The 24615-nt window shown below is 39.5% G+C and overlaps 1 protein-coding gene across 2 annotated transcripts; it reads left to right on the top strand.

Annotated features, from left to right (window-relative positions):
- The first annotated feature begins 3568 nt into the window (after nt 1-3568).
- On the top strand, nt 3569-24115 carry LOC133976932 (growth/differentiation factor 11-like). 2 transcript variants are annotated; one of them, XM_062415079.1, is made up of 3 exons: nt 3569-4199; nt 18038-18411; nt 23633-24115. In XM_062415079.1, exons 1-3 carry the CDS (start codon nt 3785-3787, stop codon nt 24008-24010), a joined length of 1167 nt encoding a protein of 388 aa, XP_062271063.1. In that variant the 5' UTR covers nt 3569-3784; the 3' UTR covers nt 24011-24115. The 2 variants fall into 2 exon arrangements, with proteins under 2 accessions (XP_062271063.1, XP_062271056.1); XM_062415072.1 differs by having other exon boundaries at nt 23630-24115.
- Nucleotides 24116-24615: the final 500 nt, after the last annotated feature.

Raw genomic sequence — 24615 nt, 5'->3', positions numbered from 1 at the left:
GTCGACGCCCAGGCCGGGAATCCGCCGAGAGCCCGTCTTTACCTCCGCCCTCGCTCCGCCCACACAGAGGAGTCAGAGATCAGCTCGAGTCATACTTACGGCCAGAGGAGGACTTCAAGGTAGAACATTGCCCCCAATTTAAAGGGCCTCAAACACGTATACATTAATTATGATATTTAGATGTGAAAAATATTGAATTACGTTACTATTCTGACTCATTCTACCCCAAAATAACTTATAAAAGGCCCCAAAGCACTTAAAGGTGCAGTGTTTAAGATTTAATGGCATCCAGTGGAACAGACTTGGAATGTAATATTAATAAGTATGTTTTATTTGTCTATAATCCCATCAAAATAAGAATAGTTGTGTTTTTGTTTGCTTACAATGAACATTTAATACATCGAGAGCAGGTCTTCATGTTTCTACAGTAGCAAACCAAACACTGGCTCTAGAGAGGGCCTTTCACATTTGTTACCAGTTTCAAAGCCACTGTAGATTCTCCTACATGCTCAGAAGGGGAGGTGTATCCCTTTGGTTGCAATATGCAACCTCACCACTAGATGCCCCCCTACATACGAGTCCTTTAAAAATATGTAAGTGTTCACTTCTATTTACCTTGCGTGGCAGGTGGATTTGCAAAATCACAGGATAACACAAGAATTCAGCTTGTCAAGCTTCAAGTTATTCGCTTTTGTCCATTTCACTTACCTGACAGATAATTGTTACTGGTTATGTTGCAGATTCAGATTTTTTTCACAAAATATATGATATAATGTATTATCATTGAATAAACTATCTATCTTATAACTATATAAGAATTTGGGCTGAACAATTAAACTTTTACACCTCCTGCAATTTTCAACTACTCAGTTTAACAAGCATTTTCAGATGAGCCAATTCTTTGTTTTCAGTCTGGATACCAACTGGCAAAGTAGACCCCTACTCAGGAGCCCCAGACCTACAGGGTCCCCAAAATACCTGCATGTCAGTTGTTGTTTTTTTGTTATTTGGTGAACTGCAACACTTAACTACATACCCACTAAGGTGGGACCTTCATTACCACTTAAAGATCCTTTAAGACATTGTCTCCTACTTCCATGAAAAGTTCATTCTCAATGTTTATGCACGCTGGAGGCATATTGGATTGTGATTGGCTTACAACTAGTTGTGCCGCCAAAGTCAAACTTGTTTGTTAGATTTAAGTTGAGAGGAGCCTTCTCAGAAATCTGAAATCTATAATCTATAGTCTATAATGTCAAACTCTACACATAAATAATTCTACATAGTAAAGTTTAAATGAAGTAACAATAAAAAAAACACTTTTTTGAGTGGAGAGGGCCTATAATCTTAAGGCTCTTTCTTGCAGAAAGGCCCTACATGTTGTTACTTCAGTGCATATTGGGCTCACATGGTGCATATTCCTAAATTAAGTCATATTTTGACACAGCAAACCACCAGATATCATCCCAGTGTCAGGTACTGGCTGGTCTCTGGGTTTCTAGCCAAATCACTCACAAGGCCTGCTGTGTGCAGTGTACTTGATAAGAGCATGGAGGCAACAGGGTACTATGCACAGAGGGCAGCAGGCAAGGTGTGGGGGTCATTAGATTTCTGTTAAAGCTTAATATGTCCATGGTTTTGTGGAAACATACTGTATACCTCAGAGGTTTATAGAAACTTGAGACAATACAAAGGTAAATAATGCACTACACTCATGTTTTGCTAATGCAGCATTTTAAGTAGTGTTAACTGTTGAATACCTGTCAGGGAAATCCTCCTTAATCTTTATAATCGTTTTACTTTTACTGAAGTGAACTCTTTGTTTCTTCAAAAAGCTACTTTCACAGTTTCATCAACTGCTTCAAGTATAGGTAGTTTAATGTTTTCAGCCTTTTATTGAAATTATGTTTAGATGGCTGCATAACTGTTCAGACCCACGTAATTTATTCAACACCATACTACTAAAATACCAAAGCAGGTCATATTTGGGGGAAAAGTCTATAAAAGAGGCACTTGAAAAAAATCATGTATTTTAATAGGTCGGTGTGTCAGAGTTTGTAATTTTAGTCTGAGCTGCTGTGTTAGTCGGTCAATGTTCTGCGTTCACATAAACATAAAACTCTACAAACAGACTGTGCAAGGACATTCAACCATTTTGCAAGTATAAAAACAGTGAACAAGTATCTTATCATACACAATCTGTTATCATAGATAAGACACTTGAGGACTCACATTTATGGTTTTAATCTAATTAATTGAAATATAGCTGGTAAATCTTGGCAGTAAAGAGCATATTTAATTGTTGAGAAAGTTTCACTTGATGGTTATGAAAAACTCAGTGTGAAGTGGCATCCAATTTTCTCCTTCCCAGTTGTTGCTTAATAATCCTGCCTCCTGTGGTGTTAGAGATTCCTTCCCACCAATAAACTGGAAAGAAGCTGGAATGTCATGACTTTTTGCACAAGAGAGAACGAAAGAAAGTAAATTCAAGCAAACAGCAGCAGTGTCTCCCATACATTCATGTCTGGGAAGCTCCACCCACCATAGTTGGTATAATTCAACAGCTTTTTTTCTTTTTCTTTTTTTAGTACCAAATGCAAAAATAGCAGTGAGCTATTGTGAGTGACTAGGAAGTTTCCCTTGTTTTACGATGATGTGCCACATGATGAATGTAGAAGAGGAAGATGCAGCGCACATGACAACTGACACCAGATCAGCTGCAGCTGTGTTTTCCTCCAGCAGATGACACCAGTGGGTCAGTGATGCTATACAGACTGCAGACAACTCATTTCTCTATGAAGTGCAATCTGTACATGAACAAATGTGTTTCAGACATATTACATAACTTTTATTAAGAAAATGATTATCTCTGCATAATAGTTGTAGTTCAGACTTTGACATTTTTGCACATCTGGGCTTTTTAGATTAAATTGAGACATATATCCTTAAAATTCCACAATCAGTAGTAATTAATGGATAAACTATTTAGAAATGTATGGCACTTTTATTGGGCTTACTTTTACATTCATGAATCATTTTACATCTTTTGCTGAATTTGATTTAGGAGATCATGTGGATAATTCGGGAGGAATCCATTAACCTTTTTTTCAATTTACACCATAATAAAGCTTTTATAACAACAGGCGCAGTAAGCCATAGTTTATGTCATTATCATGATAACCTAATTGGGCTATATCTCTAATGTGAGACATTGTTTGTACACTGTAAAAACATTTATACTCTCATAACAGTGCCTGCACCCTCCCTTCGCTCTGTCCCTCTTGACTTGGTGACAGACCTAAAAGCCTTTTGTTGCAATCTTAGCCAATGGAGACGGATTACGACACCGGGCAGCTGAGATATATAAAGAGCCCCTTTTTGACCGCACTTGCACATTTTTCAGTGACACTTCTGAACATTCACACACCTCCATGGACTAAATTGTACAGAGGACCCCAAAACAACCATTATACTACATGTGAGCGGACTATGCATTCCTTAGATTGATCATTTATTAACTTTCAATCAAAATAGCCTTTACCGAGACACACTGGGACGCACTTTTTCTTGTTTTTTTGTAAATTTATTGCAAATGCTCCTGCTGCAAAAAAACAACTTCGGGGTGATCTTATTGGAATAGATGCATGTCACTGCTTCCCTGCCTTTTGTAGGATAAGGCAAGGAGCGACCCGCATCCGACCGAGGGGATATAACGGGATAACGCGAGTAAAAAGAAAAGCAAAAGAACGCAAAAAGTTGCATTGCCCGGTGTCCACGCATCGTCATGCCGAGGTACAACTTCTTACTGTGTTTGGTGGTGCTCATCTCCTTGGGACAGTCGGGGAGCGATGAGCCCAATCTGCTGCTGCCTCCTGCCAGCGAGACGCCCACGGATGCCGGGCTGTCTCTGCTGGACGAGGACGCCGGTGCCCACGAGTGCTCTGCCTGCGTGTGGAGGGAGCAGAGCAAAGTGCTGAGACTGGAGACCATCAAGTCCCAGATCTTGAGCAAGCTGCGCCTGAAACAGGCGCCCAACATCAGCCGGGAGGTGGTCAATCAGCTGCTGCCCAAGGCGCCTCCGCTCCAGCAGCTCCTGGACCACCACGACTTCCAGGGAGACGCGTCGTCCCAGGACGAGTTTATGGAGGAGGATGAGTACCACGCCACCACGGAGTCTGTGATCACCATGGCCTCTGAGCGTGAGTAATAGTTTACAACCCAACAATATTGTCTCCAAATGCGTCATGCGCGTAATTGCGGATCAGATAGGCGCAAGCGAGTCAGGCCTGCGCGTACAGTGGAGCCACTGGGGCTCATTCAAGCTGGTGACCTAACCTACTTGGGGGTCCACTCTGTGTATCTGACGCGGACTGATAAAATTAGACAAATGGTCCTGGTCAGCTGTTCGCCACGGCTGTCAAAATAGGGATTGTGTGTGAACCTGATAAATCAATAATCAACAGCTTAAATAGCCTCGTCACTCTAAAACAGACAGCTCCAATATGGCTTAATGAACTTTTGTTTTCATGGTGACGACGATGATGATAATGATGATGATGATGATGGTGATGATCATCATGATCATGATAATGAAGGGTTTTGCATTGTGCACCTGGTGATAAAGTTCTGTTGGGGCAGGGTGTCTTTAAAATTTGGATCAAGCTGCTGAGCTCTTCAGTTCACCTCCTGCTGTCAGAAAGGCCGCATCTTCAAACTTTCCTTCTTTCAGATGATTTTTGTGTTTGACAGGGAGTGAACGCATGACAGACCCGCTTGAATGTCAAGTGCATTATTAATGATAATGCAGTATTTGGCTGGCAGTCGCATCACTTTATCCTTTATGTTTGCATATAAAAAGCCCTTAATCCTGGAGTTATGATCACGTCGTGAGGCCCCTAACAATTTGCTCGCACTCTTATAGTTTCCCATAAATCCCCAGATAAACCGCAGGCAGGCCCCTTGGAGACATTTTATAAAATTACTGTTGAACCCTGGCAGCTGTGCTCTATCGGTCTTTTATAGGAGGCTCTACCGGTTTCCCTGCTGTTCATCGCAGTGAGAAAAAGTGTGTCCAAAAAGCTGCTATTGTTCCCCTCATGCAGCGGCCCCCCTCGGCCGCACTTGCCTTTTAAATGCGAAGTTTATAGGCGCAGCTCGTTTTTTTTTCACCACGAGTACACAAAGACAGAGAATCACTTAGGGTCGAGGGGAGTGTGTGACCTTTTCCTGGAGAATCGCGGGGTTCAACAACATTTACACACGTAATATATTCTGCACAAGGCGGATAAAGCACACTCCAAATAATCCGTTTTTTTACACCCTGAGTGAACAAAGATGGACCCATGTGCAGGAGACTTTGGCTTCCTGTGTTATGTGACATAATTAATTTCTCATTATTACATTTATCTATCTATCTATCTATCTATCTATCTATCTATCTATCTATCTATCTATCTATCTATCTATCTATCTATCTATCTATCTATCTATCTATCTATCTATCTATCTATCAATCTATCTATCTATTCGTTCTTCTCATCTAACTCATTTTATAATAAAGTAGTTCAGGATATATCTTGTAGTTTATAACACAGATCATCACTTAATTCCTTGCCTGTCCACCTGTCTCCGTGGGTAGAGCAGAAAAAAACATCAGTTGACATGTTACTGCAGACTCAAAGGCCTTCTGAATTTGATGTCAATCATTCCTCTTTCATTTGCACCATAATCACATTTTGAACTATTCTTTGCGGAACCCTCTGAAAGCCTTGTGCATATTAAATCTAAATCAAGCGATCCTTGATTGATTCACATTGGTGCACAGCTGATGTCTTGTATCTTATAGGTGAATTGATTTTAATGTCTCTGAGTTCATATTCTATCTATCTATCTATCTATCTATCTATCTATCTATCTATCTATCTATCTATCTATCTATCTATCTATCTATCTATCTATCTATCTATCTATCTATCTATTATCCCATATTTCGTTATCCTCTCTCCAGCTGTAAATTCACTCAAGATGAAACTGTGCATGCATACACCCATCTTTACATTACAGAAGAAATCAACAATAACCTCAAGTATATTTTCAACACTTTGCTTCCTCTGCACAGAGAGCCACACACACACACACACACCATGCAAAGTGATTTGATACCTTCTCAAAGCAGAAAAGGGCGTCATGCATGATGCTGGCTAATTGCGTATTTCTAAGGGCTTCATGCCAGCCAGATGAGCTAATGACTGACATTACTGCTGTCTCTGTCATGTTACAGCACTTCCTCTCTGTTCTGTTTGCCTCATCTCTACGTCAGCTGCAGTTTTTATCATCTGCTCCTTCTTTCTCTCTACCACCCCCCCCCCACACACACCCCCCAACCCTCCGCCCCCCCCTTCCTCCCCGTTAGCCCCCTCTCTCCTTCCTCTCTTTTCTCCAGTACATGGAAGAGTTCAGAGAATGAGTGCATCTCTTTTGCCTGTGGCGCCTTAGTGATCCCACAGGATTAAAAGTGCCTTTTCTGTCTCTCTGATAGAAGGAGGACTTCAAACACTATTCCCTGCGCACCTCGAACCCAATCACCCTTTCACGGTCGTGCACACTGCCTTTGATGGGCCATGTGGGTTCACACAGTACATACTGAACTGGACCCGTGCCAGAGTTGCTTCTTAGTATTCACTCAAGGTACGTGGGTGCCGCAGTGGGGGTTGAGAGGGTCCATGCTTCCTGGTCTCTAATTACTATGAAATTTCATGGAAAAGTACAGCTATTTATATCATAGTGCAGCACTTTATGTACTAAAACATCTTCCTCCATACAGTGTGTTGTGTAGGTAACCGCTCCACTCGATGTGCATGTATAAAAAATGACTCACTCTTGAGCAGTTTATCAGGGCAATATTCTAATGCAACATTGTGAAAGAGTGTTGAATTTGATCAACAAATCTATTCACATCTGAGCTGAACTGATTGAATTTGTATGGGTTGAATTACACGTCTAACTGTGTATGTGTGTATGCAAAGTGTGTATTTTGCAGTTCAGTTGGTTGCAGTTCAATTCAGTTGCCTGAGGTGGGGCGAGTATTTGACCTCACTAGTCTCCCATTTGTCACCTGTCCAAGACATTTAGACCAGACTTTGTCTCTGTCTCTCTGTATGTTTTGATGCCTATTAATGTTTTATTATTTGACGTAAAACTTACTGAAAATATCCAAATTACTTCTGCCAGGCATATCAGGAATTGGATATGGCACCTATGTGGACTTAGATGGTCATATCACCAACTAATGCAAGAACTCAGTAAAGTTGCTTAAGTATTCATGATTATTTTTTCTTATAAGTAAACTGTTTTGACATTCATTTCTGTGATTGTCCAGTAAAAGAGAATCCAACAGAGAGCAGCACACGCCTACCCGCCCTCCCAGCCTCTTTTCCATGTTTAAATTTGATTTCAGTGACCAGTGTGTCCAAAATGTTTGTATGAAATCAGACTGTTTGCAGAAGAAAAATGTTACTGCTAATGGAACAATATCCGATTCAAACAAAATTTGCAAAATTTCTTATGACCATTCAGCGGCCTGTCACTTTGTTAAACTATTCTATACCCACATATTGTCTTTCCCATCATTATTGTGTGTAGGCTAACATAAGGAAGTGCTATACTTGTTATTATGTAATCCTATTAAGGTGAGGCACATTCAGCACAAGCACAGCTTACACAACTCTTGAGTACCTGAAAATGAACATCCATGCACATGTAACTGTATGAATGTACGAGTTTCTACATGTGCACACTTGTGTGGACACATGAGGATGCTAACACACACACTTACTCACACACAGTCACACACACACTCCAGAGAAAAGTTCTCCTATTGACAAAAAGGGTCACAGAGTTCACAGCTATGTGATATATTGGAAGAGGAGACTATTAACCTCATCGGGTCTCTTTCTTTGGCAGCAAAGACGAACCGGTAGTAACTTGAACACTTATCCCCCACCACACACACACATACACACACACACGCTCACACACACATCCACTAACCACTCCCACAAAAAAACAAGTCTTTTATAGTGTTGACCCTATAAAAGGGTCATTTCCTGAAGGTGCAGGAACCATAAAAATTAAGAGGGAGAGCGCTAAAAGGACAGAGCAGCAGAAGCCGGACTGTCTTCAACTCACTGGCCAGTGTTTGCTGGAAGTTGATGACTATGTGAGGTTTTTATAGATTTATTTATTCCATGGAGGTCTCAGTTTGACGATGACACCTGTTCTCCTTGTGTAGTTGCTGGCATCAGTTGAGAGAATCCGAAGAGGGAGGATAAACTTTGGTGATGAATTGTTTGGACGCCGGGGGCACGACCGGTTTGTTTAAAAAGAAGTAAAAACTTAAAGAAAGGTCTGTAGGACTGTAGAAATTGCACAACATACTGTCAACTTTATGGCTAATAAAATTTCAAAGGGACCAAAGTCTATTAATACAGGGACAAAATTTCCCCAGGACCTCAGGAATCTCGCTCCTTCCACCCTCCTCCATCCTCCTTCCCCTATTCCCACGCTCCCGTGTACCAGTCCCTGCAGCCCGGCCTTTCCTCTTGGCATGTGGGAATATGTTGCTTTGGAATTTAATGCATGCTTCACCAAGAATACAACACTGAGAAGTTGAGAGAATTGATGCAAGACTACATTAATGTCAGTTTGAGGGCATGGTTGTACAGGAATACTTTTTTTGTCTCCATATAAAAACAATATGTACAAGTGGTCTGCTTTCACTTCTGGTGTGCGTATCGACTGTTGAGCTCCTCATTGATTCTTTAAAGGATTTTCAAAGAGTGGGATTGAGTTAGGTGCACCGTGGCTCATGCTGTTGGTATGAAAGGGGTGGAGGGAGGGAAGAAGAGAGTGAGTCCGCAGGGAGCAACAAGCATCCCAGTCCTATCCTAAAGGGACAGAAATCATGGAAGGGTTTTATAGGTACAATTAAAAAGACCTGAAACAGATGTTACGTTTCACTAATAAAGGAAATAATTACTTCACACCAGTAATTAAGCCCTGTGTAGGGACATGAGTGAGGAGGAGGAGGAGGAGGAGGGGAGAGAAAAGATAAAATGGAGATCATTGAGGGGATTATTGTTGATGGATGCGTTCAGGCTCTGTGTGGTCGTGTGCGGGGAGCTGCAGATCAGTTTATGGAAGAGTCCATTAAATCTAAGAGGCGTTTAAGCAAAGGAAATGCTGCCTGGGCATAATGTTGGATCCCATGAGGGACCCACTGTGTTGGAAAGATGTACAATTAACAGTGGATTACCTCATGATCATCTACATGAAAATTTAATTAGCCTCTTTTCTGCGGCAAAGGAGAACAGCTTTCTCGCTGTATCTATCACCTGTGGTTGTATCTCTGCTTGCTGTAGAAGATCATTATGTCCAAAGTATTTCTTTAGGGACAAGAGTCATGTTTGATTTAATGTATGATGCAGATGGATAAAGAGAAGCTCATAAAAGGAATGATAAATATTTTATGCTGCTTACAAATTCTCAAGCAACAGTACAGAAGAATATGCTTCCTAGAGGGAGGGTTGGCAAGATCTGGTCACACTAACTTTGCCTTGAGAGAACTCTTGGCTGAGGTCCTGACAGATTTGGGTGGCTTTAGGGATTTTTTCAATAGCTAAGTGCGCTCAAACAGAAACTCCTGCAGGAAAAAACATTTTACATTTGTTTAGCTTTTAGGTAGGTGACACTTATCAGTTGTCAACATGGGTGTGAGGGATAGTCATGTGTGGTAAAGAAAGTGTTAATGTTAATATTATTGTTATTTTGCACTGTCCAAATATTTGCACAAATTGTATTTTGATGCTTTGGCAACATTATGCCAATAGAGCCCTTTCAATTGAACTGAATTGTGTTTGAAGGGCAAAATAAACAACAAATAAAGTGTGAGCACATGTAATCAATCTATATATTCACCAAATGATTGTCGTAAGCATGCTACACTGTATGTTTTGAATTAGATTAATTGTTTTGCAAGAAAGCCTGTCTGCTTAATTTTATAAAATATTTCATGCACGATTAAAGGAGCTTTACATAATATCAAATTAAGTAATTTAATATGTATATATTTAATACACAAAATGCAAAAAAAAAAAAAAAGCTAATTTGAAGATGAATAAGGAGCAAAGGGTAGACGAGTGCAGCATGAATGATGATAGTCCTCAGATTCAGTTAAAATCAGTGGAAGTTTTACAAGTTTTAAGCTTTAACCTTCAGAGGTAAGGAGAGTCGGGGCAAATCTTGTACCCTTTGAATGATTGTCCCACCTTCATGGCCCATAACACCTAATGCTACTTTACATTTTAGTTTAAATGTTCAACCGCCAGTATGTATTTGTGCAGTGTGTCATATGGATTAAGTTATTGGTTTCAGAGGAACGTTTGTTATAGCAGGCTCCACCATTTCATTCAATAACTTCTGACATGTGTATTGTACTATAAGTTCATGGAGCTGCTTTCAAATGGTCCATGGAGAGTTGGACATGGTTCCTCTTCTGCTTTAATAGATGTGCTTTAGAATCCATCTCTTAAATCATTGTTTTTCTCATATTCATTTATAGGTGCAGTATGTATAATTTAAGGGGCACCTAGCAGAACAGACATGGAAATGGAATGTAATATTCATAAGTCTGTTTTCAGTTGTGTGTGATCCCATGAATGTAAGAATTGTGTTTTCGTGTTCGTTACCTTAGAATGAGCCCTTTATATCTACATCTTCAATGGAGCCCGCCATGTTGCACTGCCAGTAGCCCAGAATGGACAAACCAAACACTGGCTCAAAAGAGGTTGCAATTTCAACTTCACTGTTTATTGCTACATGCTGGCCCTTCAAACACTAATGGTATATGAAACCTAACTCTATAAACTCTAACATCAACAATTAAGTTATAATTTTGACCTGTTGCTGTGTTTCATCTTAAAGTTTGCAAATGTTTAAACAAGTAACTGGGAACCAATATTAGGGTTTTGGTAACTGAGCATGAGAAAAAGTATCAGTGACTGTGTCAATGACATTACCAAAATGTGTTAACAGTGGTTATGTAGTGTTGTTGTTGGTCACTTGTAGTAGATAATAATGTGAAACGGGCTTCAGATGGACGGGTGTCGATCATTTGTAGAAATCTGCTCCTTCAAACATGAACATTGTATTTTTCAACTCAAACTGGTTCACAACAGAAGATCAAGATAGAAAATCAAATTTCCTGTAAATCCAACATTTTGAAAAGTCACTTAGACTTTAATCTTTCTGCTACAGGTTTCTGTACGACTGCTGAGATTAGCTAAATAAGTGCACAACAGTAATTTGTCTGTGTTATAATGATGTTGGGCTTAGCTGAGTTTGTAGGAGTTGGCTGATTTGTTTGGTTACAAACTTCTGACAAGTTAATGTCAAAATGCTGGATGTCTTGGCAGATGGTGCACATTGTAATCAAAGAGAAGATTGTTCTGATTCCACATTATATGTAATGAACGCATGTTTAGAAAGTATAATGTGAACGAAGAATGCAGCAAAGCAACAAAATGAAATGTGTCATTAGGATTTATATAAATCACCACAATCCAACCAGCATCAAGCTGAGTTACCAAAACTTCTAATAGCAACAATGAATATTCTTTTTGGGTTTGTTCTTTTCACTTAACCAACCACTACTGATACTGGACAGTGAAACTTGCTCTGCCTACCTCTTTACTGTTTAAAACATGGCCATTACTGCCATGATGATCAGTGGCTTTTTACAAGAACAGACGGTGCTCAGCTGCATGTGTGACTTTCCTCATATGGGCTAATCTAAATGTATTCTGAGTTTCATCATGCAGTGGTTTTTCCTTTAAATGCAGTAATATAAAAAAAATCTGATGGCAATACTGAATTCAGATTCTTTCATACACTGAATGTAAAAGCAGCAGCACTTCAAACAGTAAATCAATCACAAGCATCTTTCTATTTGTCTTGTTTGGATGTCTGTTTACGTGACATTCATACAAAGTTTTTGAATTCATTGAAAGGATTTAACTTTTGAAAGCTGAGTAGTTACTGACATTAACTTCCTGCATGTATGTGTGGTTGCACACAAGCACAAGCGGTGAGACCCCAGCATGCTTCCTGCTGTCCAGCTGTCCACCTTATTGCACTTCACTGCACGCTCGCTCTTTTCATCCTCTGCCCCCGTCCTGCTGGAGATGTCCAACAGACGTTCTCCATATAACACGAACATATATAACCCAAACACTAAAAACAATGAGCTTTAAGTTTGTTTGCTCAAGACAGTCAGTTTGGAGGTGGTGTATGTTGTGTGTTTATGTGCAGCTGCATGTTTCTGTTCGTGTGTGTGTGTGTGTGTGTGTGTGTGTGTGTGTGTGTGTGTGTGTGTGTGTGTGTGTGTGTGTGTTCACTGAACCAGAACAGGGAGCATTAGGAGGTGTCTTTTGTTGCTCCTGGGGGGCTACTGTGCTCAGTCCTAATAGGAGTCTTGTGCCTGCCGTTGTCCCAAGGGGGGGCTTCTGAATGAGGGGGTCTAACTTCATACTCCCCCCTCCCCTTCCATCCCCACCTCGAGCCCGGCCTCCCCCACCACCCTCTCCTGTCCCTTGGGACTGACCAAGAGACAAAGAGGGAGTGGGGCTGGGGTGGGATGGGATGTTTGAGGGGGTGCACTGTGGCCCCTGTCTTATTAGAAGGGTCGTGAACGTGTCACGATGATTAATATGCCGAGGTGCGTGGGGATACCCTAGAGTCACATTTATTCAACACGAAGGCTCCCAAACACACACTCACCACAAAATGGCACATTTGCATTTCCCATTAAGAAAAGAAAATATAGATATATATGCAAATGAAACTCCTATCTAGGTTTATACTATTATGCATTATCCATTTGGACATTAACAATAGATGACCATTTCTCTCCCCAGCCCAATTTTAACTGCGTATTTTCCCCTAATTGGCGTTTGTTATGGCACGTTGGTACAATACACACACCAATGCCTTTAAAGAGTTTTGATATAGAAGTGTGATGAAATTATGTGTTTAACATTTTTTTAATGCCCAAAACATCTGTGATGAATTAGGGTTAATTAAGAGTAATCATTCACCTTTGTAAGTATTTCACGTATAAGGTTCAATATTTTGAAATAATGATTTGAAACAGCTAAGCCTATGTCCTCAGTTTTTTTTAACAAACATCTTAACCTTGTTATGATCACTGGGTTGGGAGCTTGTCATAGCAGTAAATATAGTGCAGTTGCTCCCTATTGCTGAAGTTGCCAGAAGGGAAGTGTGAGAGGCAGCAGCTTTGTCACCAGCACAGAGATCATCAAAGTCTTCATCACATCTGTGAATTCTGTTGACTTTTTTCCTTTATAGTTTGTGAAAATCAAAGATATAGAAATATCCTTTTAATAGTAAAATCCATCCTGTTCATATAACATTTAGTCACACTTACTGGTAACACATGTTACTTATTTATTGTATAGCTACACCTTAACGTCCCCCGCCCATCTGTTTTCAACAATTTAACTGGCTCAATTCTCACATTACTGCGTTTTGGTTACTAAAAGCATTTAACTTTGATATGGCCTGTGGTCATATTAAAATGGACAGATGGCATAGTGAATAAACCCTTATATTCTATATGTCTCCCCTTACACACACATATATAGGGCTCTGGGCTAACTATGGGACACAGGTACCCAGGGAATCAACCAGATGTTTGATAGGCTCACCTGCAGGCCTGCTGCGTGTTGGCAGTAAAATTCATGCGCTGCATATGCTGCAATTATACCACAGGGAAATAAGCTTCAGTAATAATGAAGACGGCTGGAAACATGAGGAGGAAAAGCAAGCAACCCTGTTTCCTTTGGAAAAACACAGCCTCTGTCCATATTTTATTTGGTTTTCAGGTTAAGTAAAGTAAGATGAGTGTTCTTACAGGGACTATTCATCCTCACTTTGACCAAGGAGTGAAGTGTTATCGCTCCAGTAGGTGGTGCTGAATGCTAAAACAGAAACCATATCCTCACTGCAGGTTTGAATTCAGAGTGTTGAAACATTTTGCTAACATTGTTTAGGAAATTAAGCCATAAAAACAGTCCTGCAAATGCAGTAAAATTATGGGCTTCTCAGCAGGGATTTGTGATGGCAGCAGAAGCAAAGTTAGTTCAGGTAGATGGGATTAAATGTTTGGTTTTTGATCTTTACGAGCTAGCCTTGCTCATATTGCACAAGTGGAACGCTCTGCCAATACGTGGGGTGCAATTAAGCTGCAGGCATTCATCCTCCACGGCTTGCCTCCTACTTGTGCACTTACAGGTTCTATAAAGGCACAAATTGATTTCATCTATCAATGCAGTCATTGTTTAACATGACGTAGCTCATATGTTGTGCATGTGTGTTTAATAATAGGGTCTTAACTGGATCACGGTGTATAGGCCCTGCTTCTCAAATTACTCCTTCTCAAGAAAGACCCCGGCCTGAGAAAAGTGAACTGTTTCAGCTCTGCAGTGTTGTGTTGGTGCCTTGTTTTTTGTTTGTTTGTTTTTTTTTTGTTTTTTTTTCTTCAAATAACTCAACAAAATCAACGTAAACTGTTTGCAAAGGAAGTTCTGGTGTGTGTGTGTATGCGCGTGTGTGCGTGCGTGTGTGTGTGTGTGTGTGTGTGTGTGTGTGTGTGTGTGTGTGTATGTGTGTGTGTGTGTTTCCATCTGCAGCGATTAAAAACAACAAAAAATAGTAATCAAAAGTAAACCCCAAGCAAACTGCAGAATCATTCATTCCCCAGTTTTGTGCTGATGAGCAAACACAACACCATCCACGATAATTGCTGTGACCCCAGCAACCCACCAAAAGGAACATTGACATATTGTTTGTCCAGCGTGAGACACTGTATAATTTACACTCGCTAATGACTATGCCTGGAAATACAGGCTGAAGGACCACGTCTGTCCCTGACTTGGCCCTTATTCAACACTGGCCCGGACTCTTCTAATGGATAGTCCATCTGTATCTCTGTGAATTCATATCCCTCAATGCATGCCCATAATTCAATTACAACACTTGTTTAGTGTAAAAAAAAAAAAAAAAAAAACAGCCCTCTGCAGTGTTCTCTCCTAGCCAATTGAGGTTTGATAAACAATTCACTATTGGCTGGAGAATCTCCACCCTGATCAAAACAAAAACAAACTGTAGCTGATTCAGTGCTGTTGTGTCTCACAGATTTCAAATGATTCTCTGGTGAAATGGTGTGTTGTGAAGAAAGACATATTACCATTGCCATAGGGTCGACCTTGACCTTCAAACTCAATCTGGCTATTAGGGGCTGCCCCTCCCCAGCACCCCTGAGATGTAAAGAGGCTGACGGTTTTGACCCCTGATCCCATTTCTTAACTAGGCTGAGGTGCCAAATAACCTTTTGACCCAGGAAGCATTTGCAGGTTGCCTGAGCAACCTCAGATTTAGCAATGATTGACAGGTCCATACAGTTTTTTATCTTCTTTTTTTAAGTGGAGGAACACAACAGTCTTGTGCAAGATAAATGAAACAAAATGACAGTTTATTTACTTAAATCTAGAGTTGTAATATGTCAAATATGCTGAGTGAAAGCAGGCAGATTAGATATTCTATTGTACTCTGTTGGCACATTATTATGCCAGATAGATGCAGAATAAATTTCCCTTAATAAATGAATGCTTTACATGGAAATGAATGTATGAATGCAAGGGATGGATGTCATTATATCAGATGGAGGTCTATGTAGATTTGCACCACATGCCAGATTTGGCATGTGGTGCAAATCACAGAAACACCAGAGCTGAGGATCATGACAGGAATAAATCTGCCTATTTTAGGAGATGCCTTGTGTTCTTTGACATAGCTCTTAATCCAGACTCTAAATACATTTGATAGTGAGGGTGAGCTCCTAAAAAAACTTTAATTTTGCTAGTTTTAATGTAGGGGTACACCATTTCATTATGACTGACCCAGGGGAATCAAAGGTTACCATCTGGCCGCTGGCCACCATTACTGATCCTTGTTTTAATATGCAAATGTATCCGTTTTTTCCCCAACCTTGATGTTATCACAAATGTAACCTGACTGAATCAATTGAACAACAGGACCATGTGCACATATGGTAATCGACAGCCCTCATGCAGATATGGCGAAAATGAGCAGTTTACCAAAAAAAAGCACAGCTCTAAGCAATTTAGTTACTGCTGTTTTACAACATCATGTTTTAAAAGAAATAATTTTTCATTGTAAATTACTGTACATGAATTGAAACTCAATGTTAAGTTTTTCGTATTCAATATCCATCACCTTATAAAGAATGTCTGTACTGTAATTAAAGAACACCTGATATGCCATATGTTGACTTTAGTGTATCTCTCTTGATTCATTGCTGTTAAGGAGAAGTGGAGCTTAAAATGTTCAGTAATAGTATGGATGAAAAAAACAATGCAAACACAGGAGTTGAATGTCCTGATTTACCATCATTATACCTACCTTAACCCCCTGACTTTCATTTCATGCAGAATCTACTGTTTGTCAGTATTTTAGAGGTACCAGTTTACACTAAAACCACTCTGTTCACATTGCTGAATGCTGCACTGACTGCCAAGAGAATCCTTTTCAGTTACATAGCCAGGTATGATAATAGTATTTAACAATATATGAACTAAAGTGTCATGGTGTGTTCGTTTGGTGATTCCCTCAGTTTAATTTGTTATTGTTGTGTTTTACCTCCTGTTCCTGTTGTGAACCCATCAGTCATGACTGTTGTGGTTGTTGTAATGTAGGAATTAGACAGGTCGTTGATTCTGTGTTGCTTCAAGTGAATAAGTCGATTGTCTATCCAAATAACACATAATTTGTATTCAAATATTCCGTGTTGTGCTGGGCTTTTCAGGTAAAAAGCGCCCTGTGATGTACAGTATAGTAGGTTGTGTATTTTACGTCTCCAGAACCCTTCACGTTTGGTACCAGCCCGTAGTCTGCTTGTTGTTACTTTGCTGCTCTACCTGTTTACAACAAATTTTAACAAGCTTTGACAACTTTTTGTGACCCATTCAGACCACCGTCTTTCATATTATGGATTTCTTTTAAATCACAGAGCTATTTTATGGGCTAATTTTATTCTGATCACGGATTGCTGATTTTTCCTGAGTTCCCTTCAATCAGAGGATGAATAACAGCTGAGCCCTAGTCTGAAGAAAAGCCTTTCAGTGTGACTTAATAAGAGCTGTTTCTACGCACTGGCCCCGTATTTTTTATCCAGGTGGGTCCAAAATACCGGGCCTGGTCCTGTCTTGGTTCTGATCATAGCTGCAAAATTGCTGTGGGGTCCATTACCGAGCCGTTACGCCATTTATGGGAACCTGTCCCTGAAATGGCTCCACTCACCTCTCCTCCAGGCAAGCTAGCTGCTCTTACTTTTCTTGGAACATCAAGGAGTTCGAGAGAAGGATATCAGTTCTGTACCAGATTCGGAAGCAGGAAAAATTCCTGCAAACCCTGGTCTCAGTTGGCACCAAACGAATTTCAGGAGAGGGAAAAAAGTCAGCTAATGCCCAACAACAGAGAAACCACAGCAAGCATCCATCTCAGTAGTAACTCACCAGGCTGTTGCTAACATCACTGCCCCACAACATCCCCACAGCTTCTAATGCTAATAATCTGAGAATTGATAATTAGAAACTTGAGAATTACTCCCTGTGTCCCTGGTGCTGAAGAGCTTGACATTGCAGACAAAGTTCCAGACATAATAACATCCCACCCTGAGGTTGATTATCATCCATGTTGGCATAAATGATACAAAATATCAACATTATTTGATGGTAACCTGAAGGGAATTATTAATGTCTGATGTAAAACTGTTTGATAAAAGTGCATTCAAATGATAATAACCAGGACTGTACCTATATACAGTATTATATATATACATATACATATACATATATTAATGTTACTGTCATCTATTTCACAGCGGAGCCATTGGTGCAGGTGAATGGGAAGCCCAGCTGCTGCTTTTTCAAGTTCAGCCCCAAACTGATGTTCACCAAAGTGCTGAAGGCCCAGCTGTGGGTGTACCTACGACCACTGCAGCAAACATCCACCGTCTACCTGCAGATCCTCCGGCTCAAGCCTGTCACTGAGCAGGGCAGCCGCCACATCCGCATCCGTTCCTTGAAGATAGAGCTCAACTCCAGGGTCGGCCACTGGCAGAGTATTGACTTTAAGCACGTGTTGCAGAACTGGTTCAAACAGCCGCATACCAACTGGGGAATCGACATCAATGCCTTTGATGAGAGCGGCAATGACCTGGCAGTTACCTCACTGCGACCCGGGGAGGAGGGGCTGGTAAGGACCCTCAGACCTGTCCCAGGGGCAGGGAGGGAATCACTTCTATCAAAGTTCACATTTATGCAGACGCCAGTTCACATTTTAATTAAAGGAGGGCAGATGAAAAAAACTTTCAGATATGTATATGTAAAGATAACCCTTAGTGTACTGACATTGACTCTGACAAAAAGTCATGGGGCGAAAAAGGACATGGTAAACAGACACAATCAGTGGCGAGCTGGTGAGAGTACTCTCATAATGTTGTTTTTTAGCTGTAGCAGGCTACTGTTTTCAGCAAAAAGCTGTGATAAACCCACTGTATACTGTTTACTGTATAATGTATACTGTATGCTGTATACTGTATACTGTATACTGTATACTGTATACTGCAAACAGCAAACAGACACAGTTAGCAACTAGTTTGTGAACATAGTGGAGTATTTAGCAGCTAAAGAGGCAGATGCAGTATACAGAAAGTTTGCTAACACGTCTGCTCTATAGACTTAAAAGATGATGATATGTCAGTGTTGTGTTTACAACTTCTTTCTGCTGCCCCCAAGTGGCCAAAAAATCAGTTAGTGCCAATTTAAAATCTTGAAATAAAGGACCTTATTGTTTTTTCCCTCTAAACACATATTGATTTCCATTCATTTTATCAAAGTATCAAAATCAACTTATGGAGACTTAAAAAATAATGTAAAATAAGTACAGCAAAGACAACAAGTGTATATTCCAGAAAAAGGAACTGGGTGAACAGTAAACATCATGTCGGCTTATATTACTTTCAGCGTCCTGCTTTTAGTGCAACACAGTTGCAATTTTGAAAAACCTAAAAATCTGTACTCCAAAAATTAAAGCAGACATGATGTCCATCCAGCTCAAGCAAGCGAAGTATCTGAAAGTTGAAAATCAGTGGCTGCACAGAAGAATATTCAAAAATATACCATGAAATCACATGAAAACAAAACATACACACACACACACACACCAATATTTGGCTAATGTGAAGCTGACTCTCAAAAAGGTTGTAGAATCAATCTGCAATTCATTTCAAATACAAAACATAGCAAATATGGACAGAAATAATAATACATTATTCAATGTACATTGACATCATAATATTTCAAGGCACAACCAAAGTAACAGACACACTTTAATAAAGGCACAAATGGCTTCAAACAAACCTGCAGCTCACATGATGTTTTTGTAAAGCAGCATTAATTTGAACAGCCTAAATCACAGTTACACTTTAAACAGAAGAGAATCTCCTGATCCAGATGTCAAAGTTTCACACTAGACCCAACTTTTTTTTTTTTATTAGGTATGGACACTGACTAGGACACTGACTAGGAATCTCCATTAATGGGAACATTTGATTTGAAATCGACATAAAAAAGAAGTGGGAATATTTAGTTGTAATTGTTACAAGAGATATTTGAAGGTAGTTTACATGCAAGAACACAGAATAATTTGTATTCTGTATCATTTCAGGCTACTTGTACACAGGATACAGGTGGATAATTATGTCTTTTAATTACATCCCTAGAGAGAACGCACAGCTGCTTTGTTTGGATCAAATGCATGTATGGTGCCAAACATTTACACTGGCTCACATATTTTCTGAATACATGCTCTTTACGAACCGCAAATTTAATGTGCATTGTCTTTGCACTTTTTGCACAGTTTTGAGTTTTTCCATGTGATCATTAAAACTCAAAATGTTGATTGTATCATTATTTTGCTGACAATGAAGGCTAAAGTCATTGTACTCTTACAAAATGCGGATGTATTTTTCTTTCGGGAAATATTAGAAGTGAGGCACATATCCTAACCCAATGTTCCTCTGGACAGTTTTGGTGCTGCAGACATTTTAGCCCCATATTGGGCCTCAAAGTCATCATCACCAGACTTGTCTTGGCTGACATATTCGCTTAGAGTTAAAAAAAAAAAAAAAAAAAGAAAAAAGAAAGAAAAGATGAACCACTGTTCGGTATATGTCTAATGTAATGGATGAGGCTGCATGGATGAGTTCAAATTTCAGTCTTCAAGCAAAACCATCCGTGAATCATTAATCTAGTTAGAAATCCCAGCATTACTGCGACTGACAGCTACATATAACATCTATGTTGAATTATGTAGGCCACTCATCCCAGTTAAGCAACACCAAATATTTACCAAGTGGTCATTTGGGTCAGATGTTCACAACACATATCAGAGGTCAGCTCTGGTGTCTTGGCCAATAAATCGCTGCCCTCTGAGCACACAGCAGTGTGCAATATTATTCTTGAATCCCCAAAAAGGGAAAAGATCAAAAACACAGGCAAGTTTACAAAAATAAAACAAAACACAACAAGCAAAGAAAAAATTCTGCTTCTCCCTGATCCTCTGGGTCTTTTTTTCTCCAACAAAAGCCCTAAAGGCCAAGCTGACATGGTCTCACCCTGATGGCCTTTCAGCTTATTTCCTCTTTTGAATGCGTCACAAAATCTGCGCTCGAGCCCAGCTGGAATCACTGTGGGGAGAGGAAGGCTTTGTAAAACAAACACGATGGAGTAAAATATTTGATCCACTTGTTTTGCCCAAAGGTCAAGGTTATGGTAGCCTGCAGATGACCTGCTGGGTCATGGATCGAACCAAGCATACAAAGTCATACATGCTAGTTTTTAATCAGTGGTCTTAGAATTAGTCCTGAAATGGCACGAAGTGATTCTGCTTTAACACTGGTAAATCAGTGAATTTCTTTTGTGAAATGGTAGATAAGGAGTTGTTGGATTTTGACCAGGTTAAACTTTTTTCTGTAACTTTGGAGGAAGAGTCCTTTTAGGTCATTCAAGAGTCAATGTATTAGTTTGGTCAAAATGGTAGCCATTAGCAACTGTTAATGTTAATCCAAGTAAGTGAGTATCAGACCTCTTCTTTCTCACCTCACATTCATTCCTGTGGAGAGAATAATATAACAACATAATTAAGGAAACTGAAAATTGTAAATCATCACAAAAAAAGGCTAAAATCCCTGAATTCTATTTAGTAGAAATTGCTATAAGAACAGTTTAATACCCAAATCCTTTAATAATATTGTATGTGTTATATTGTAAAATTGTATGTGTAATATACAGTAGTATTTGCATTTACATCAATGAGGAAATACTTGTGTTTCAGTCACATATTTGTATTATCAAGAATTTTGCACCACTTTTAAACGTTCAAGGTTCAAATATGACTCTGTTGTCATGGTTACTACTCAGATCAGATTCTCGCTGTACACACCATTGTGCTATGAAGATGATCAGATGGCTATTTGTTATTCAGGTTTGTGTGTGACAGAGTATGACAAAAAATCAGCAGGAAGTGTTTGGTTTCTTTTACACCTGCCTCAAGAACAGCAGAGCTTTTTTATAGATAATCAATAATTTATTCTTTATTCTTATGCTTTATTTTGGTGTGTTTACTTTTTTCACACACTTTCTCAGCTACTTAACATTTTGGAAAGAAAAAGAGTCTTTATCTAAGGATATCTTCCCATTATCTTTTTAGTGCAAGTTAACTCAATGTAACAAGCTTAATTTGCAGAGGAAACATTGACAGTAAGTGACAGAGAAGCTTAAAGGTCTCAGGTTTCATAGCAGTTTAACTTTGTAATCTTGTTTTGAAAAAAGCTTTCATTAAGCTGTGTGATAACTTATCAAAACTTAATGTGAAAAGTTATGTACCTTTTGATAAATAGTAGCATAAAACTATAATTTCAGGATCAGATATTACTATCATTACTATTGAGACAATATATTCAGAGGCCAAAGTTGTCCTGTGTTCTTTCAAACAATACAGTGTCTTTGACCTTATGTTTACTATCTAGCACACATAATGTTAATCAGATATATTTTTATGTTGGTTTTTTCTTTTGTAATGTGAGCTTATTATATGACAGCACTTTCAGCACTTAAGTTGAGTCTGATCCACTGATGTAGCAGAAGAAGTCCATGTTTCTAATCTATTTTCATTTAGTTTGTAAGCACATGGATTGGATTCATCCTCACAAAGATATTGTATATCAACAGACCTTTTTCACAGCCAAGATTTTGGTTTGTCATAGCAGGAGAAGCACAGGTGGAACAAATTAAACTAACAATGATGATGATTTAAGTGTCCCAGTAAGATATATAGGTGAGCTGTGGAACTAAATGGGACGCAGACATTATTAATGTTATTAATTACACTTGTGCTTTTTCTGTTACATCATGTAGAGAAACCAAAGAATCCCTATGGATCTGAACTAGTTTTCACTTTTAATGATATGTCTCCTGTGAAAAAGGTGTTTCCTGTCAAGTCAGTAGTTTTTGTATAGATCAATATCACAAATTTTAATCGGGGTAAGATGGCAGTAAAATTACAATAGGATGACAAAATTATAATGGATATATATATGTATTCATTATGTCCATTATGTGCCAAAATTAAACCTAGACATGTGAAATAATGAAACAAATTATTGTATGAATCAAACCTCAAAAATTAGAATTTGTTTAACCTGAAAGCAACATTTTAAGCAGACGCTCACTTTATTTACATACACTGTAAGACAGGAATAGTTTGAGAAATATGTTTGTAATCTATCTTGCTGAGAGTAAGATAAGTAAGATTTATACCAACTTCTTCTCTGTATCTCAAGTATGAAGCTGAAAGTTCAAAAGTCCAATGTTCAAAAATACACCAACCAGCACCTGTAAAGTTCTCTAAGTAACACATTGTATCTTGTATGTCTAATCCACACACACAGACAGAAATTTACTAACATTTTTTACAGGAAGTTATGTGCTTGTATTTTATCTTAACGAACAACAGTTTGTCCCAGGACAGTTGCCAGGCAACCGACTGAGATGCTGGGCAGAGAGAGGGAGGATAACCTGAAATAGTTAGAGCTTGGAACTACATCTAAAACCACAAACTGTTTGTGAACAAATTAAAAAAACCAAACATGGTACGTTTTTGTTAGTGAACACTAGAGCTAGGCTAGTTGTGTGCCATGCATCCAGTCTAAATGCTGAGCTAAGCTAGCCACTTCCTGGCTTGCACAGATATGGAAGTTGTATCAATCGCCTCGTCTAACTCTCAGCAAGAAAGCAAATCTTCTAAGACATCAAGTAACTTTCCCTTCCTGACATGTCAACCACATCTCTTCTGTTGTTCTCTTATAACCACCTCTTTCTCTCTGTCCTGCACCTCCTCCCCCTGATTCCAGCAGCCGTTCCTGGAAGTGAAGGTTCTTGAGACGACCAAACGTTCTCGGAGAAATCTTGGCCTGGACTGTGATGAGCACTCCACTGAATCCCGCTGCTGTCGCTACCCTCTGACTGTGGATTTCGAGGCATTTGGCTGGGACTGGATCATTGCCCCCAAACGTTACAAAGCCAACTACTGTTCCGGCCAGTGCGAGTACATGTTCATGCAGAAATACCCACACACCCACTTGGTGCAGCACGCCAACCCCCGAGGCTCCGCAGGACCCTGCTGTACCCCGACCAAGATGTCCCCCATTAACATGCTCTACTTCAATGACAAGCAGCAGATCATCCACGGCAAGATCCCAGGGATGGTGGTGGATAGATGTGGCTGCTCTTAGGCTCAAGGGGAGATGCACAGTTGTGTACAGCCACCATTGCATCAAACCACCCAAAACCCTTATGGAGCTCTCCCCTGACACCAGAACCCACTTCTTGGCACCAGATGTCACAAAAACATCCCACTGGGTTTCCATTTTTCCAGTTATTAAATTGATTCTAACTGTAAAAAAAAATTATAAATGAAATATGAATCAAAAAAAGGACTGAGTGATGGAAATACAGTACATTATGAATGATTTAAAGAGGTTGTACTTGTGGAGAAGCTTCAGAAAACGGTAAATGAGACAAAACTATGTTATAGAGTATGTGTTAGTTTTGTGGGTTTTTTTTAAGACTTTTTCTTTTTTTTTTTTAAATGGCATCTTTGTGAAATGTCCAGTTTAGTGGATTGAGATGACAGAAAACATAAGCATTTACAGTCCTAAGGAGAAGGGGTTTAAAGAAGTTTTGGACATACGTTATTTCACAGATACACTTACTTACGGGTGAGATTTGATCCACAAAAAAAAGAAAAAAAGAAAAAAAAAGTTTCCAAGGGGGCATGATCAGAATTATTTTGCAATCCATCACTTTAACAAAAACTCTTAAAACAGAATTCATGCTA

The sequence above is a fragment of the Scomber scombrus genome, chromosome 3, assembly GCF_963691925.1.
Source record: "Scomber scombrus chromosome 3, fScoSco1.1, whole genome shotgun sequence".
Lineage (NCBI taxonomy): Eukaryota > Metazoa > Chordata > Actinopteri > Scombriformes > Scombridae > Scomber > Scomber scombrus.
The sequence above is the reverse complement of the archived record's forward strand: the minus strand, read 5'-3'. Positions and strand labels throughout refer to the sequence as shown.